The following is an 18,846-nucleotide window of genomic DNA, read 5'->3' as shown; positions in this document are numbered from 1 at the left end:
TCTTCCGAACGGTTCTTTCATGATCAATGAATTCATCTCTTGCTAGTACTTGATCATGAGGGACCACATGAGCTTGATCATGAGTTGAGGATGTTTCTTGATCGTCATCATGATCTTGCTCCATGGAATGAGGATCTTCTTCTTGTTCTTCGGATTGAGACTCATCTTGAGTAGAGGATGGTTCTTGAGTTGCACTTGATGGTTCGGCTTGAGTTGAGCTAGGCACCACTTGTGGCGTGCTTGAAACATCTACTCCATCATCTTGATCATCATTATGAACCTCCATGGGCCGGATGTGTCCAATGCCCATATGCTTGATGGCACTAGATGGATCATCATCATTACCTGCAACACATGGAACAACTTGCTCCACTTGGGAGCCATTATCCTCCAAGAACACCACGTCACAAGATACTTCAATAGTCCCGGAGGACCGGTTGTAGTATCTATAGGCGTGAGAGTTCTCCGCATATCCAACAAATATACCCTCTATGGTTCTAGTTTCAAATTTACCGAGCTTTCCTTTGTTGTTCTTAACAAGGCATTTGCATCCAAAGACACAAATATACATGACATTAGGATTGTTACCGGTAAGGAGCTCGTATGGGGTTTTGTTGTGGAGGGGACGGAGGAAGAGCCGGTTGGAGTAGTGGACGGCCGTAGAGATGGCTTCTCCCCAAAAGTTGTGGGGTGAGTTGAATTCACTCAACATGGTTCTTGCCATCTCAATGATAGTCCGGTTCTTCCTTTCAACAACACCGTTTTGTTGAGGGGTGTATGGCGCCGAAAACTCATGCTTGATGCCCTCATCATCAACAAACTCTTGCATAGTGTAGTTCTTGAACTCGGTGCCATTGGCGGTCCTAATCGCCTTGATCTCGGATTCATATGTACGTTGAGCTTTCTTGGCGAAGGTGATGAACTCTCTATGTGTCTCATCCTTAGACTTAAGGAGAAAGACCCAAGAGTATCTTGAGTAATCATCAACAATGACAAGTCCATACTTGCTCCCACCAAGAGAATCATAATGTGATGGCCCAAAGAGATCCAAATGAAGGAGCTCCAAAGGCCTAGATGTGGTGACAATACTTTTGATAGGATGTTTCTTCTTGAGTTGTTTTCCGGCTACACATGCACTGCATACACGATCTTTCTCAAAAGAAATGCCGGTTAGTCCAACAATGTGCTCACCCTTTAGGAGTTGTTTAAGATTTCTCATGTTAACATGACCAAGGCAGCGATGCCACAACCATCCTTCATCATGCTTGGCCGCCATTAGACATGTGGAGGGAGAGGGGCCCTCTTTCGAGAGGTCAACCACGTAAAGGTTGTTCTCCACATATCCAACAAGGACCAATTTGAGATTGTCACTCCTAAAGACTTGCACATAATGCTTAGTAAAATATGAATTGTAACCGGCATCGGCAAGATGATATATAGAAAGTAAGTTATAACCAAGGTATTCAACAAGCATGACCGTCTCAAGGCACAAGTCCTTAGAGATTGCCACCTTGCCATACCCAAGTACCTTTCCCTTTGAGTTGTCACCAAAGGTGATGCTTGACTTCTTGTTGATATCCTCAATGAATTGATCAAGCACACCTCTTCCTCCGGTCATATGATTGGTGCATCCACTATCAAACACCCATTTTGGACCACCGGAGGCATACCCCTACAAAATCAAGTAGAGGATTTAGGAACCCATCGATTAATGGGTTCCTTTGCAATGGCAACAATATCTTTTGGTACCCAAATTGAGTACTCTCTATAAGCATAGCCATTAGGAGGGCCAACATAGTTAGCATAAACATCACCATAATAATCAACAAATAATGCATAGTGATCGTTTGGCCCCGTGCGGTCACCACTAGTGGCTTTGCCCCTTGAGGCTTTGCCATTATTAGTGACCTTCTTGTTCCTATCTTGAGCGGGTTTCTCCTTGTTGTAGTTCTTCTTCTTGTGAGACTTGGGAACATATCCAAGTCCAAACTTTTGATTGTTTGACCTTTGCTTACTCAAGAGGTCATCCAGTCCCATCTTGTTCTTGGCGGTGGTGAACTTTGCAAGTTCCTTTGTTAACCTAACATTTTCCTCAAGAATAGATGCTTGCTCACAAGAAGATTCATTAGGATGATAGTTGAGACCATATTTAGTCACCAAGGATTCAAGATATGCATTGGTCTCAACATGCAAAGAGAGTTCCTCTTGTAAACGAACATGTTCCTCAACAAGCTTAGCATGCTCACTAGTAAAAGAAGTAGAGGAACTAGCATGCTTTTCAACAACAATGGGATCCTTCATTGATTCAAGTGCTTTTGTGTAGGTTTCTTGGAGTAGGTCATGGTTCTCTCCAAGTTTCTTGAGCTCATCCTTAACAAGCTTGTTAGCTCTTTCAAGGTGGTCAAGATCCCTAGTGAGAGAAGCATGAGCAACTTCAAGTTCCTCCTTTGAGGTATGGAGCACTTGAGTCTAAGATTGAGCCCTATCAATAGTTTCTAGGTCCTTAACTTTATCAAGTTCATAAGTTTCAATTTGTTGCTTAAGACCTTGAGATATGCACCTTTCGGTTTTTAGCTCTTGTCTTAGGAGATTGAATTTCCGTTCCTTCTCATTCAAATGATATTCTAATTTCTCAATGGACTCATCCTTTTCCTTGAGTGAGTCCATCAAGAAATCAAATTTGACAAGAGCTTCACCACGAAGGGTGCATCTAACATCATAAAGTTCCTTAAGCACAATTAATTCTTCTTGATCTTCGTTTTCATCATCAAGAACACTAGATAGGGAAGGTGGAGGTTCCATTACCTTGGTTTCCCTTGCCATAAGACAAGAGCCAATGATTGGAGAGGAGGGAGAGTCATCGGAGTCATCATCTTGAGTTGTTCTTGCCATGAAGGAAGAGCCAACATCATTCTCCGTGGAGTAATCTTTGGAGTAGTCATATGTGAAGAGTGACCCGGGCTTAGAGAAAGCTAAACCGGCCACTCCGGCCTCCTTCTCTTCATCTTCCTCTTCTTCATCGGACAAGTACTCGGCCCCAACAAAAGCTCTTCCCTTGTTCTTCTTGTACCGATCATTGATTGGGTTCGGCTTCAATCTTGGCTTGACCCCTTTGATGAACTTTGGCTTGTCTACCCTTTTCTCATAAGGGCACTCATTTGCAAAGTGGTTATCTTCATCACAATTGTAGCAAGTTCTCTTCTTCTTCTTGTCATTGAGGAGCATTGGGAACTTTGCCTTGTACTTCTTGGCAAAGAAAGAAAAGTCGGTAGCAATGTCACTAGTTGAAGTCATCTCTTCATCTTCTTCAATTTCATAGTCTTCTTTGCTTCCATGGTCGGCTCTAGCTTTGAGAGCAAGGTTGTGTGACGCTTCATGGTTGTGTGAGGCTTCATCAACACGGTTCATTGCCTTGAGCCTCTTTCCGGCTTTGGCCATGCTTTCATTGGCGGCCACATAGGAGACTAGATCATCGGAGTTGAGATCGACACTCTTGGTCATGATTTGCAAGTTGAGTGCAAGGTTGGTGTCTTCTTGTTTGACGGCAATCATAGCAATGACCTTGGATTTTATGAAGGCTTCGTTCATCTCGAAGCCGTCATTGTACTTCTCAGCACCAAGTCCCTTGACCCTTACTCTCAGAGCACCAAGCCTAGCATAGGCATCGGATACGGATTCTCCATCTCGGATCATGAACTGGTGGGCCTCTTGCTTTGCGGTCTCATAAAGAGCTGATTGGATCAAATCGGTTCCCTCTTGGAGTACTACGATCCGATCCCACAACTCTTTAGCGGAGACAATGTCATCGACTTGATCAAGAAGCTTGTGGTTGATGCCACTTCTAATCTTGTCACGTGCGGATGCATTGAGTTGACGGTTGTAGAACTCGGTGGAGGTCAACCGAGTAGGATCTTGTGGCTCCCGATGTCCATGAACAATGAGCTCCCATAGCTCCACACTGCAGCTGCGAATATGAGATTCCATAGCAGATTTCCAATGTGGAAAGTGAGTTCCATCAAAATGGGGAACGGTCCCACTATGGTTTATATGAGGCATGGGTGAAGTGTTTTTGGGATAGTCATGGTTAACATCATGGTAGGTTTCCTTAGAGGCCGAAGCCCCACTAGGAGTTCCACCCGCAGTTAGGTTCTTAAGCATGGCAGTCATTTCTGTCATTTGGTTTTGTAGCTCATCCTCCTTTTTCTTCTTCTCGGCATCATATGCCAAGAATCTAGATTTCATCTCTTTAACCGAAAGGTTAGAGTCGTCATCTAGACCCTCGAAGAGTTTATCCATCTCACTCTTAAGGCGGTGAAGCCCTTAATAAGAGTCCAGGCTCTGATACCAATTGAAAGTATAGAGATGGTAAACCTAGAGGGGGGGTGAATAGGTTTCTACAGATTTTAATTCTTTCTTTGCAATATTAGGCTTTGCGGAATATAAAGGTGAGCCTAATGCAAACTAGGTGAGGCAACCTATATGAGGATACAACTAACTCAAGCACGAAGGCTCTCACAGGCAGTTAAATCACAAGTAAGGAGTTCGGTTTAGAGATAACCGATAGCACGCGGAGATGAGGATGTATTCCCGTGTTCCCTTGCGTTGCAACAAGGTACATCACGTTTGGAGGAGTGGAGGTCCCACGAAGGATTCCCCGCGCCATGAAGGCTCACCCTATTCTCTGGAGCCTATCCCACGAAGGAATAGCTCACTCACTTGTGGTAGACTTTGAGGTAGCCTCCAAACCTTCACAATCTTGCCCGGAGCAAATCCACAGCCCGGATGCTTCCGGACTCCTCTTGCCCACCTAGGGTTTCCAAGGAACCCTAGGAAGCAAGCTTCTCAATGAATACAAGGGGGGATGAGATTTGGCTTGGTAGAACGGTAGATCGGGTTCTCCTCTAACGATTCCCCGGAGGGATTTGAGTTTGGGTGGAGGAGGAGGGAGATCTGAGGCTTTTGGTGTTTCTAGCAATGGAGTAAGAGAGAGAGAGCTCAAGAACAGCTTGTAGTGTAGTGCCTAACTGTCTAGAGGTAGGAGAAGGGCTATTTATAGTGTTCTTCGAAATATGGCCGTTGGCCACTTGCCACCTCAGCTTTTCTTCGACAAACCCGGTCAAACCGGACCAGGGACCGGACTGCCTGGTGCAGAGACCGGTCGGACCGGACTAGTGACCGGAGCTTCTTTTGCTGGTCCTGGAGCTCTTCCGGTTGGCGGCCGGTTTGCGCCCGGTTGGCGACCGGTCGACCGGGCCGTGCGCCGGACTCGCCGGTCCGTAGGCCGGTTGACCGGTCGGCAACCGGATTTGCTGTGTTCTGGTGAAGAGCCCGGTTGGCGACCGGCCGACCGGGTCGTGCGCCGGACTTCCCCGGTTGGCGACCGGTTGACCGAGCTGTGCGCCGGACAGGCCGGTTGCTGGCCCGGTTGGACCGGGCTGCAGACCGGATTTCTGCTGTAGACCCCTTTTCGATTGTTGTTGAAGTGGGGGGTCTCCTTTAGCCTTCTTGTTCCTTTGATACACCATTTATGCCTCATTGCCTAATACCTGAGATTATCCTTAAGAACATATTAGGCCAAATACTTTAGCACGGTGTCATCGTTACCAAAATAATGGATAAGGGTGAAATATCCTTACAAGAGGCAATGCGAAATAAAAGGCAAAATCTGTCAAAACAGAACAGTCCGTAAAGACGAATTTTTTAGAGGCACTGGACTTGCTCAGATGAAAATGCTCAAATTGAATGAAAGTTGCGTACATATCTGAGGATCACGCACGTAAATTGGCAGATTTTTCTGAGTTACCTACAGAGAACCCTACCCAAATTCGTGACAGACAAAAATCTGTTTCTGCGCAATAATCCAAATCTAGTATGAACCTTACTATCAAAGACTTTACTTGGCACAACAATGCAATAAAATAAGATAAGGAGAGGGGGAGCGGCGATTTGGCTCCTGGGAGCATTTGCTCCCGGTTTTTTCGAAAAATCAGGAAAAATCGAAAACTGATCAAAAAATTCCGAAAATAAATCATGCACGTACCTGACCATGGCACGCACCACTGTATATAATGTCGTTGCAAAATGTCATTGTATGTGCCCTGAACAAAAATGACAAATTTCTGACATGAAATGAGATCCAAAATTTTGAATCTCAGATCTGGAAATTTGTCATTTTTTCCCAGGACGCATATGCATACGATGACATTTCGCCGCGACATTTCACAAGGTGGTGCGTGCTATTGTCTGGTACATGCATGATTTTTTTCGGAATTTTTTGAAAAGTTTTGAAAAACAAAATTTGCTCCCCAAAAATCCGGGAGCAAATGCTCCCGGGAGCCAAGACGAATTTCCGAAGGAGAGGTTGCTACAGTAGTAACAACTTCCAAGACACAACAAAACAGTAGCAAAATAAAAACATGGGTTATCTTCCAAGAAGTTCTTTCTTTATAGCCATTAAGATGGGCTTAGTAATTTTAATGATGCACTCGTAAGGATGAGAGTTGAAGTAAAAGAGAGCATCAAGAAGCAAATAAGAAACAATTTTAAGTCTAACCCACTTCCTATGCATAGGAATCTTGTAAATAAACAAATTCATGAAGCATAATGCGACAAGCATAGAAAGATAAAACAAGTGTAACTTCAAGATTTTCAGCAAAAAGAGAGGTGTTTTAGTAACACGAAAATTTCTACAACCATATTTTCCTCTCTCATAATAACTTTCAGTAGCATCATGAACAAACTCAACAATATAACTATCAAATGAAACATTCTTATCATGAGTCTCATGCATAAAATTATTACTACTCCCAACATAAGCATAATCAATTTTATTAATTGTAGTGGGAGCAAATTCAACAAACTAGCTATCATTATTATTCTCATCAAGTGTAGGAGGCATAGTATAATCATAATAAAATTTACTCTCCATAGTAGGCGACACCAAAAGACCACTATCATTATAATCATCATATATGGGAGGCATATCATAATCAACATAAACTTTCTCCTCAATACCCGGAGGGCTAAAGAGATCATTTTCATCAAAACCGACCTCCCCAAGCTTAGAATTTTCTATATCATTATCAACAATGGTGTTCAAAGCGTTCATACTAATATTACTACTAGCATGCAAATAAGGTTCCATAGGTTTTTTAATTTTCGCATTAAACCATTCATGTCTTGACTCAGGAAATAGTTTAAAAAGCTCACAGATGTTTTCCATTATGCCTTACTAGTGTTTAACAAGAAACAAAAAGATGCAATTGCAGGATCTAAAGGAAATATCTTCGAACACTCACACAACGGCAACAGAAAAGTACTTAGTTACCTGAGACCGGAGTATGAGTGCCTTTTACCTTTCCTCCCCGGCAACGGCGCTTGATGTCTACGGGTGCTTCTATTCTTGTAGACAGTGTTGGGCCTCCAAGAGCAGAGGTTTGTAGAACAGCAGCAAGTTTCCCTTAAGTGGATCACCCAAGGTTTATCGAACTCAGGGAGGAAGAGGTCAAAGATATCCCTCTCAAGCAACCCTGCAATCACGATACAAGAAGTCTCTTGTGTCCCCAACACACCTAATACACTTGTCAGATGTATAGGTGCACTAGTTCGGCGAAGAGATAGTGAAATACAAGTAGTATGGATGTATATGAGTGGTAATAGCAATCTGAATAAAATATGGCAGCGAGTAAACATGCAACAGAACAGTAAATAAACGGAGATTCGATGTTTGGAAACAAGGCCTAGGGATCATACTTTCACTAGTGGACACTCTCAACATTGATCACATAATAAAACCACTGTACACTCTCTTGTTGGATGATGAACACCATTCATTGTGTAGGGCTACAAGAGCACCTCAATGCCGGAGTTAACAAGCTCCACAACATTCAATGTTCATATTTAAATATCCTTAGAGTGCATGATAGATCATTGCAATTATACCAAGTACTAACATAGCATGCACACTGTCACCATCACACTATGAAGGAGGAATAGATCGCATCAATACTATCATAGTAATAGTTAACTCCATAATCTACAAGAGATTACAATCATAACCTACGCCAAGAACTACATGATGCACACACTGTCACCATTACATCATGAAGGAGGAATAGAGTACTTTAATAACATCACCAGAGTAACACATAGATGAATAGTGATACAAAGCTCATATGAATCTCAATCATGTAAGGCAGCTCATGAGATCATTGTATTGAAGTACATAGGAGAGAGATTAACCACATAGCTACCGGTACAGCCCTTAGCCTCGATGGAGAACTACTCCCTCCTCATGGGAGACAGCAGCGGTGATGAAGATGGCGGTGGTGTCGATGGAGATGTCTTCCGGGGGCACTTCCCCGTCCCGGCGGCGTGCCGGAACAGAGACTCCTGTCCCCAAGATCTTGGCTTCGCGATGGCGGCGGCTCTGGAAGGTTTCTCGTACCGTGGCTTTTCCGTATCGAAGATTTAGGTCAGGGAGCTTCTTATAGGCGACGAGGCGGAGTCGGAGGGGCCACGAGGGACCCACACAGTAGGGGGGCGCGCCTGGCTCCTTGGCCGCGCCGCCCACACGTGTGGGGCCACCAGGGCTCCCCTCTGGTGCCTCTCCGGTGTTCTGGAAGCTTCGTGCAATTATAAGATGATGGGCGTTGATTTCGTCCAATTCCGAGAATATTTCCTTACTAGGATTTCTGAAACCAAAAACTGCAGAAAACAGGAACTGACACTTCGGCATCTTGTCAATAGGTTAGTTCCGGAAAATACATAATAATGACATAAAGTGTGTACAAAACATGTGTGTATCATCATAAAAGTAGCATGGAACATAAGAAATTATAGATACGTTTGAGACGTATCAACGGGTCAACAATGTTGTCCCCAAGAATGCTGAACAAGGCCGCCTTAAACATGGCGTCGACCTTCTCAAACTTTTCCTGCTCCTCTGCAGAGAGAGGCCCCTCAGGTCTAGCATCTGTGGCGCTAAAACAGCCTAGGTTTGTAAACCATAGAACTGCCTTTGTGCGCCACCTCTTGTAATGCATACCATCAAAGAGGGGAGGTCGAGTAGCGGCAGCAACGCTGCTTGAATTGATTTGGCTAAAATCAGGTTTTTGGATTGTTGAATATAAAAGCAAATATCCATATGAAATAATCCATACAAGTAATTGATAAATCATGACTATGAAAACAACAAATAAACTAATCGTGTAGACTAGTAAGATAGATGAACAGATCAAGTCTAAACAAGATAAACCGATCGCATCTACCACAGAAACTAGAAGAAGGAACTCTAATAGAAACTGAAAGAGAAACGACAAGATCACATACTTCGCAGCAGCGTCGTTGTCGCCCATGTTGAGGTTGTCGAAGAAGTCGCTGAGGTCCGGGAAGAAGTTGTCGGTGTGGAGGAACTCGTCGTCCGATGACGATGTCGTGATGCCAGTAGTCGCGCCGGAGCGCTCCCCAAAAACCTGATTGCCCCTCACCCGTACAAGTTCACGAGAGGCAGGGTTCCGGAGACCTACTGTCCCGGCAGTCGGTGCACGCCGACGGACGGGATGAGGAAGACGAAGGCGGCGACGCAATAAACTGGAAACAGGTAGTTGCATATGCGTCTGGTTCAGACTAGGGTTGACGTCCGCGCTTATATAGTGCGGTTCGGGAATGTCGTGGGACGCAGCCCACGTTCGAGTCGGCACAGCCACGATCCAGAAAAACCGGAAGGCAAAACGGCTGAGTAACGCGTCCGTTAATGACTCGAGATTGATTACACAATTAATTTCCCAAACAGCAAAAAGATAAGATCGGCTCGGCGAGATTCCCGCAACCCGTCGTGACGAGACGAGGCGAGGCGGCGGCGGAGGAGTGCGCGAGGGCTCTCTCTCTTCTCACTCACTTACTAGGACTAGAACAACCCACCTTATATACCACTCCAACTCTCTCCCAACTAGCAATGTGGGACTAAACTTTAGCCCCTACTAGTGCTGCCACTGATTATTGGAATGGGTCATGTGAGTTTCAGAATTTAGTAATGGGCATGGACCAAAGGCCAAATGCCCAAAATTCCAGCAGAAATGAGACGGTTACCGGTGACCGGTTTTCCTTCTGCTAGCTGCCACTTCGTCGAGCCAACACGCCACTAGAAAATGTCCCATAATCTTCACATGACCAGATCAAATCGACGCGCTTGGTGTGATCGAGATCGACATGACGAGCATAAAAAAACCTTGCCACGCGGCCCTCGTTTCTATTATAAGGCATACCAAGTCCGGGATCTGCACGTTCAACCGAGAAGAAAATTGCCGAAACGACCAACCACAACAACGGTGTCGATCTACCACACCATTTTCTCATCTCCTTTTTTTGTGTGAATGTGTGTGTGTGGGTGGGGGTGGGGGTGGGGGGGGGGGGGGGGGGGATATACTGGGACTTCTATTTTATTCAGCAGCCATTACGTCTTCTTCTTTTTTTAAGAAGAGGGCAAAAGATGTACTGTACTCTACTCCATTAATTAGGAATGAAGTTTTACAAGAATTAGAGTAACCATATTATAACAACTTTTACTCTCCCGAAATCAAGTTACTGATGCCGCTAAAACCCAAAGCTTAGATTATTATTTTTTTTCTTTTGAAGGATGACCGACGGTGGGGTGTTTTTCTTCCCTTGAAAACATGGACATTTCCTTTTATTTCAAAGCTCCAAACAAACTAGAAGAGTAACGAAGGCCAAATCCTTGTGCTTCGTCATATTGCCCCACCTCGTATAAATTGATTGGGTTGGCCAAGCATGGAGCTCGAAAAAATGAAGGCCAATTGACAAAATAGTGGTGTACCAACTCCATCACCCTTTTTACTAAAGGGGCCAATTCCCTTAATTCGGTCATCCTCTTGGCTTGAAACGGTCGTTTGTCACGCATCACAGCTTGAGAACAGATGAACACACAAGGGACAACAAAACACTATGATCATCTAGGCGTACTATTACTGCTTCCAGTTGCTGCAGATCACAAACAGAAAAGGCTACACAGCGTAAGCCATGGGATATTTATCTGAATAGTAAAACCAGCACAGCAAAAGTATCGAAACAAGGCTTCTTGTGCTACTTTTCTCTTTTCTTTTCCATTCTTGAACGAAAACGAGTCGTTGATTTCCTAACGGAACAACTTAGTTATGCATGCAAGTGTTCAGATGGGAATTATCTCCAAGCATAACAACCCTTATTGACGATGGCGCTAGCGACCGCTTGTCCTCTGTACATATGTGTATCTCAGCAACAGAGCTCACATCCTGCTCTTCTTCACAGGGCCAAGCTCCTTGGCCTTTGCCCTCAGCTCGTGCTTCTTGATCTTCCCCGTCGCTGTCTTCGGCAATGGACCAAAGATAACCGACTTTGGCACCCAGTAGCCTGGCATCCTCTCCCGGCAGAACTTCATGATGTCGCTCGCCAACGCAGCCTCGTCCGAGGTGTTAGAACCTTCCTTCAATGTAACAAATGCACACGGCGACTCCCCCCAGCGCTCGTCAGCCCTGGCGACCACAGAAGCGTCGAGGACAGCTGGGTGCATGTACACCACCTTCTCGACCTCCAGGGTGCTGATGTTCTCCCCACCGGATATGATGATGTCCTTCATCCGGTCCTTGACTTCAATGTACCCATCGGGGTGCTTTACACCAAGGTCACCGGAGTGGTACCAGCCATGCGCGAATGCCTCGGCATTGGCCTTGGGGTTCTTCAGGTAGCCCTTCATGACAGCGTTGCCCCTCATCACGATCTCTCCATAGGACTTGCCATCGGCAGGGACAGGATCCATGGCTTTCGGATCAACCACATCGAGGCCTTCCAGTGCAGTGTACCTGATGCCTTGCCTGCAATGCAGACGGGAACGCTCCTCCAGCGGGAGATTGTCCCACTCAGGCTTCCATGCGCACACTGTCGATGGGCCATAGGTTTCCGACAGACCGTAAGTGTGCGTGACACGAAAACCTCGGATAGACAGGGCGGAAAGAAGGGATGGTGTCGGTGCAGCTCCTGCCAACATGACATTGACCACACGGGGGAGTGGCAGGAAGGTTTCGCTTGCTGGAGCGTTGATGAGGTTGTTCATGACAATAGGTGCACAGCAGAAATGCGTCACTCCCTGTTTAATAATGCCACTGTATATAGCCTTTGTGCTCACCTACACATGTGGAACAGTTCTTGAGATCAACACACAATATGAAAGGAACTAATTGCACGTGGTTTTATCTAGCTTTGCACTATCTGGAAGTGGTACTCCATGTTGGTACTCAAAGGCTAAAGTGGACTTTGCATGATTGGTTAACACATTTGCTACCAGAAATGTATCCCAGAACAGGCTAAAATGTCAATAGATGGGAGATTATGTACTCCATTCTTGGTAACTATTCCTCTCAACAGGTGAATTTGTTAGTTAGTTTGACAATATGCAGTTTTGTATCTTTGTTCACATATGTCAGTTCTACCATAATTTGCATTCAATAATTGACAATACAGAGTACGTACTGCATGCCAAGACCGTAACGTGTATGCCTACAAGTGAACACAACATGTTTCCATCGCAAATATTGGCCCAATTTGCAGACATTGCCAAATTAACCAATTGTGTCAGCTAATTAAGTCAGCTATCAGTGACAGGACAAATATTAAACATACCTGGCGAAGACATATGCTGGTTCCACAGAAGGCAGCCAATGCCCAAGTGTAACACCAACCATTGCAATGGAACATGGGCAGTGTCCACAGGTAAACGGCCCCTTCAGGCATTCCCCACACCATAGCAACACTGAGCGCCATGAGATACGCACCACGGTGGTGCAGTACCACACCTTTCGGGCTTGAAGTAGTCCCAGAAGTGTAACCCAAGGCAATGCTTTGCCATTCATCCTTCGGTGGCTTCCAGTTGAATTCAGGGTCACCGGTTTTCAGGAACTCCTCGTACTCAGTGGCCCCTTGTCCTAGAGCATATTTCAGAGACTTTGGGTCGCAAGTTTGATCTCCGATAACTATAAGGATTGGAGGTCTAAAATTCTGTTTCTTCTTCTCTGCTACTATCCTCAGGGATTCTTGAGCCAGGGTGAAGAATTCTTGGTCCACCATCACAACTTCCGCCACGGAATGATCGAGAAGGAACGCGATTGTCTCGGCATTTAACCGGATGTTGACGCAGTTCACCACGGCCCCGGACATTGGAACACCAAAATGGGCTTCGTACACTGCCGGAACATTTGGAGCTATCACGGCAACCTAATAAAATAATCAGAAAAATATTAAGTAGAGTTCAAGGTTCACTGTATTAGCCAAATGAACCATGCACTAAAAAGTGGCCAGCTATACCTCCCAGACTTAGATAATATCTTGGATAGGGACTTGCAACGAAAGAAAGAGACATGCTTATCTTGTTTGACCAAAAACAGGGACAGTTCCGTGTTTTCTTTGATGAGCAAAGGTAGTGAACTAGTAGTACCATCAGTTAGAAACACCTTTTTTTGCCCAACCTATTAGGAGAACCTTGTTGAGGTAAGATCCCATGTTTCCATTTTAATGGAAACAGTGACTATTACGTTTATGCTTTGTTTTAGTGGTTTAGTTTATTTTTCAAACAAAAGGGTATCTTATATTTCTCTACTGGAGATATAATAAATGATAAACATACTGAGGTACTGAGTGGATCATATCCAGCAATATATAGAAGAAAAAAAGATCAATGGCATGGTTCTAAAAAAATAAATAGAACAGTTAAAAAATTAAGCCGCAAAAAAGAAATTATGACAGTATATTGATTCTTATAGTTCTCCCCTGATCACTGCAATTGGCCAATTCGATCTTAAGGTTTCAATTGATAAATGGCCAGATAGGCTCCACTCTGAAGGATGCTAGCTAAAAATCAAACGACTCTGTACCGACTTCATACGACTCCACTAGAAAAATCTATCAAATTCAGTGAACTCACAATCAGCTCGCCTGCGCACAATCGGCTCTCTCATGCTGCCCGAGAGGGAACGAACTCTTTCGGAAACAGGACCCAGGGGAGAGAACCCATCGGGGAAAAGAAGAAGGAACAGGGGAGAGAAAATTCACCGTGCTGCCGTGGCCGACGGATCGGCGCGCGAGCGCGGAGGCGAGGCGGCGGCACCGGCGGTAGGTGTCGGCCCAGGTGTACCGCACCGGGCCGTGCACGAGCGACGCCCTGTCCGGCTGGGCCAGGGCGGCCCGCTCGAGGAACCAGAGCGGCGTGAGCGCGGTGAAGTTGGCGTGGTTCCGCGGCAGATCGTCGATGTCCCTCTCCGCCTCCGCCCCGGATCCGAACCCGCGCCCCGGCCCCTCCGAGCCCATCCTCCTCCTCTCTGGGCAGACGAACGAAGACAGGAGCGTGTCGACAGCGTGAGACTAGAGAGAGTGAAGAGTGATGACACGGGACGCTCAGCGGCATTTATAGGTGGCAGTGAAGTGTCCAGCTGCACGGCCTGCTAACAACTTGCACGCCGGAGTGCCCGTCCGATCAATGGCGCACGGCGAGGATCGGCCGTGTGGGAGATGAGAAGAGATAGTGTTGGATTTGGACTTCGCCTCCATGATTGTTTCATGATCTGATACTGTACTAGAGTTTTTCTACTCCATATGGTACTACGGAGTACAATAAATCGTTTGATCTAAATTATAATGGTCCTGATTTTAGTTAACTTGCTATATAAGGAAAGAAAATTGGGACAGAGATTTTTGGCTCCTGGGCACCAGTCCTCCTGCCATTTAAAAAAAAATCACATTTATATATTTAAAAAAAATAGAAAATATATTATGGTATAGTCAATGAATTATCCTATAAACGTGCAAAATTTTATTTTCAAATACAAAACATTATGGGCTACACAAAAATAACAAACATGTGAATCTGGGTATGTATATTTCAAATCTTGAAGTTCCAGCAGATTTTGTCTTTTTGATGTAGCCTATAATATAAAGAATTTCATATCAAAATTTTACACGCTTGTAGGTTACATCATTTAATGTGTAGAGATTTATTTTTAGATTTTTTTGAAATAAATATGTATGATTTTTGGTTTTCTAAAAATATCAGAAACACTGGTGCTCATGAGCTAAAGACACTTTTCGAGAAAAATGTACATATACTAGAAACAAGTGGTAGTAGTACGACACCAAAAAACAAAAAAACAAAAGAAAGAACATCAAACGTCTAGATCCGCTGGAGGTGCGCATGTGTTGAGATCATCAATGATGTCAGCAAACTTACTTTGTCACTTTCTAACCCAAAGCCTAAATAGGGCAACCAGTATCCTCGATAAAAATTGATGTAATGCACTAATGCTCGAAGCATCTCCACCGACGCTTCCAAAAATACATCAAACAATATTAATAGATGAGTTATTCTTGGAGCGTCAGCAATAGGCCGGCTCAAATGTCATTTGTCAAATAAATTTAGAATAATTAAAATATTTAAATTAAAACATGTGAATAGTTAAATAATTTAAAATCCATGAGAATCTTGCCACACTATAAAAGGCCCACGGTGTAGCATCTCTACTACTTAAAAAGAAGGAATGTGTTCCCCCTTCTCCCCCCTACTTTCGTCGTCCTCGAAACCCTTCGTCGTCAAACCAGTTCCGCACGCACGAGGTTCTGCACGGTGGTGTGAGATGCAGGGCGCGCGGTACCTCGAGGTTATGGAAGCTCGTCCCCACGGTACTCACCTCAGCCCTCCCTTCCTTCTCAAGCAGGACTTCGCTATCGACCGCCTCCATTGGATTCATCACCCGGCAGTCTGGAGGTAAGTCCCGAACCATGGAACCAGAGAGATGGAAAATTTCTTGGAACGGAGACCAACAGATTAGTTATCGTGATGTTCCTCATCTGTGCTAGATTAATTTCAAATTTTGTTTCGTCATGGAAGAAGTTGTAATCACCAATATGTACGCGTACACCTGTTTTAAAATCTGTGAATTGACAAACTTGATTGTGACACACCGAGGTTCAAGCGCCGCTTTTTAACATGCCAAACTTCAAGTTCTTGTGCTGATTTTGAATATAGCAAATCGGATGGAAGATAATTTCGTTTTCTGGCAGATTATCATATTAACATACCATGATGGTACTCTGCACGTTGTCTGTAGAAACTAGACGGTAATTGAGCTTTACATTATCTCTCTACTGCCTTCTCTACAGTTCTGAAGCACTTGTAGGTCAATGTCGTTAGATACTTGCATGTTATTATCAAATGATTTTTCCCTTACCTTTTAGTGAAACTAAACAGACTGTTCGGAGAGGCAATGGTGAGGATACACTGGTGCACTAGCCATCTTCATCAGGGATAATGACATTAGAGGATTCCTTTCTTAGGATCTTGCAGTACTTGGATAAAGTATGGTCCGGGGACAATATCATGTAGCACAGATACACACCAATTTACTTTTGCCTTACTGTATATGACATGGATCGTTTGCCATCTGTAATAACATATTTTACTCCTCACCTTTGCAATGTCTTTAATTCCAGTTAGTTGTGGTGAATTTTTTCAAGTTGCACAAGTACCTAAACCATCAAAAATAGTTCTTTTCAGAGTTGAATTTTACTTTGTGGCCCAAGCATGTAGATCCGTTTACTGTTTTCATCTTATTATGGTGGTACTGGTTAAGGTCTGGTACAATTAAATGTGCCTCCTTTTTCTTGTTACTGAACTTATTTATGTTTTGTTCTTCAGGGGAAAATGAGAAGAATGATAGAAACTGAATCACCTATAGATATGAGGCTTCGCTTGCTAAGCTGGTTCCTGAGGTGGACATGGAATTTGAGAGGAAATATCATATGAATTCTACAATAAATATGCTGGGCATATTGGTTTTAGTGTCCGAAAAAGCACATCGCATAAATCTACTGAAAATATTACCAAAGTAAGGGCTTTTGTGTGCTCAAGAGAGGGTTACAACAGGGATAAGACTTCATTGGAAGCCAAGAAGCCAAGGTTAGATATAAGAATTGGCTGTCCAGCACGGTTGATTATTAAAGTCACACTAGAGTGTAAATATGGACTCACTGATTTTAAAGCAGAGCACAATCATCAGCTGACCCTCCTTCGACGATGCATATGCTAAGGTCACAGAGGATATTGATGGAACTTTAGTCTGGGGAAACAGAACTGTCAGATGATTCTATAGTGACACCAACTACAAAAGCAACTGGTGATCTTGTTGTGAGACAAGTTGGTTTCCTTCGAAATATTTCCCTCCTCCTAGCAGATTATAAGAATTATCTCCGTTCAAAGCGCATGAAGATGATGCAACCTGGCGATGGTGAAGCCATATTGAAATATTTGCAGACTATGCAAATGGATAACCCCATGTTCTTTTATACAGTGCAGATTGATGAGGATGACAAGCTAACCAACTTTATTTTGGCAGATCCAAAATCTAGAAATGACTTCAACTACTTCAGCGATGTGCTCTGTCTAGACACAACATACAAGATAAATGGATATGGCAGGCCATTGACATTGTTCCTTGGCGTGAATCATCACAGGCAAACAATTATTTTTGGTGCAGCTATACTCTATGATGAATCATTTCAGTCGTTTTAGTGGCTGTTAGAGAGTTTTAAGATCGCCATGCATGGGAAACAGCCAGCGGTAGCTTTAATAGATCAATCTATTCAGTTGAGTAGTGCAATGGCTGCAGCCTGGCCAAATACTACTCAACAAGTTTGTGCTTGGCATGTATATCAGAATTATAAAGAAAAGTTGTTGTACATGTGAGAAAGCTTCAGTTCCCTTGTCACGTGGATGCTCAAACTTGTCGTATTATGTATTTATTTTTTCAAATGACTATGCAGTTGTTGTACATCTATTGTCACCATTTAACTATTCTATACTACCTCATACAGTCATGTTTCTTTTTGGTTTATTAGTGAGACAAAGTAATGCATGTATGCTTATCTAATACAAGTATTATATGCTAAGACCGTAGCGACCATATCTTCTGCTCCTACCTACCATTATGATATTAGTTTTTTTTTGTTCTGATGCTTATCTGCTCATTGGTTCTTTAATTTTCCTTTGAAATTTTACCTGTGGCAAATGTAATGGATTCGAGGTATATTTAGATTGATCGCTGAAATTGGTGTTTCTTTATGTAGATTGATGCTTTCAGAATTATACTAGGAGGGCTGGACGAGGTTTTAGGAAATAGCAGAGGTGCCGTCGCGAACATGAGAGATGAGGTAAACATTCTTCTATGTGCTATCGTGTGGGATTATTTAGACTATATTATTAAAACGGAATGGCCCAAAGATGATGTACCATTGTGCAGGTGATGTAATGTTGTTCTAAGGCTAGCTTGCACTGTTATTGATGATATATGGCAGAATATACATCAGCAAAAGTGCAAAACAATCCTCACTTTGCATATTGTATAATTATGAGATCTTCTTATTTTTGTCACTATTAAGATCTGGATAATATTGTATACTTAAATATCCTTAGTTTGCAACACATGCTGACAGAGAAAGGAGGCCATTTAGTACTCCATGCTTGGGTAGATCAAGAATGTGCAAGGAATCGAGCCTGGTATCGATGGTTACTGGTCAGACAAGACCAAATGCATTTTGGCAACTGGAATTTGGTAAGTGTTCATGGCATATATGGAATTAGCTAACTAACAAGTACTGTACTCCATTTTGCATCTGCCAGGTAGATTTGTTCCTTACAAATACTCCATGCTATTTGTCTCTGCCACGGCTAGGGGAGTAAAATCTACTGTTAGTTGACTTCATTTTGGAGATACCACTACATTATACCACATGCTATTTGTCTCTGCCACGGTT

General features: G+C 43.7%; 1 protein-coding gene and 1 pseudogene across 1 annotated transcript; one reads left to right on the top strand and one right to left on the bottom strand.

The window, feature by feature from the left end:
- Positions 1 to 10,948: 10,948 nt before the first annotated feature.
- LOC127295652 (acetate--CoA ligase CCL3) lies at positions 10,949 to 14,427 on the bottom strand. Its single transcript, XM_051325642.2, has 3 exons — positions 14,098 to 14,427; positions 12,673 to 13,263; positions 10,949 to 12,178 (listed from the first exon to the last, which is right to left on the bottom strand). The coding sequence occupies exons 1-3, from the start codon at positions 14,350 to 14,352 to the stop codon at positions 11,282 to 11,284; spliced, it is 1,743 nt and encodes a 580-aa protein (XP_051181602.1). The 5' UTR covers positions 14,353 to 14,427; the 3' UTR covers positions 10,949 to 11,281.
- Positions 14,428 to 15,671: 1,244 nt separating this feature from the next.
- LOC139830174 (protein FAR1-RELATED SEQUENCE 5-like) lies at positions 15,672 to 18,303 on the top strand (annotated as a pseudogene).
- The last annotated feature ends 543 nt before the right edge of the window (positions 18,304 to 18,846 follow it).

The sequence above is a fragment of the Lolium perenne genome, chromosome 4 (genome assembly GCF_019359855.2).
Source record: "Lolium perenne isolate Kyuss_39 chromosome 4, Kyuss_2.0, whole genome shotgun sequence".
In the NCBI taxonomy this organism is placed as follows: Eukaryota; Viridiplantae; Streptophyta; class Magnoliopsida; order Poales; family Poaceae; genus Lolium; species Lolium perenne.
Note: the sequence above shows the minus strand (reverse complement) of the source record. Positions and strands in the feature narration are given on the sequence as shown.

Excerpts from the sequence above, each read along its gene's own strand:
- LOC127295652 (XM_051325642.2), bottom strand. The coding sequence starts at position 14,352 with ATGGGCTCGGAGGGGCCGGGGCGCGGGTTCGGATCCGGGGCGGAGGCG. Across the intron at positions 13,264-14,097 it reads CCGTCGGCCACGGCAGCACG|GTTGCCGTGATAGCTCCAAA; the intron begins GTGAATTTTCTC and ends TTATTTTATTAG. Across the intron at positions 12,179-12,672 it reads CCAGCATATGTCTTCGCCAG|GTGAGCACAAAGGCTATATA; the intron begins GTATGTTTAATA and ends CCACATGTGTAG.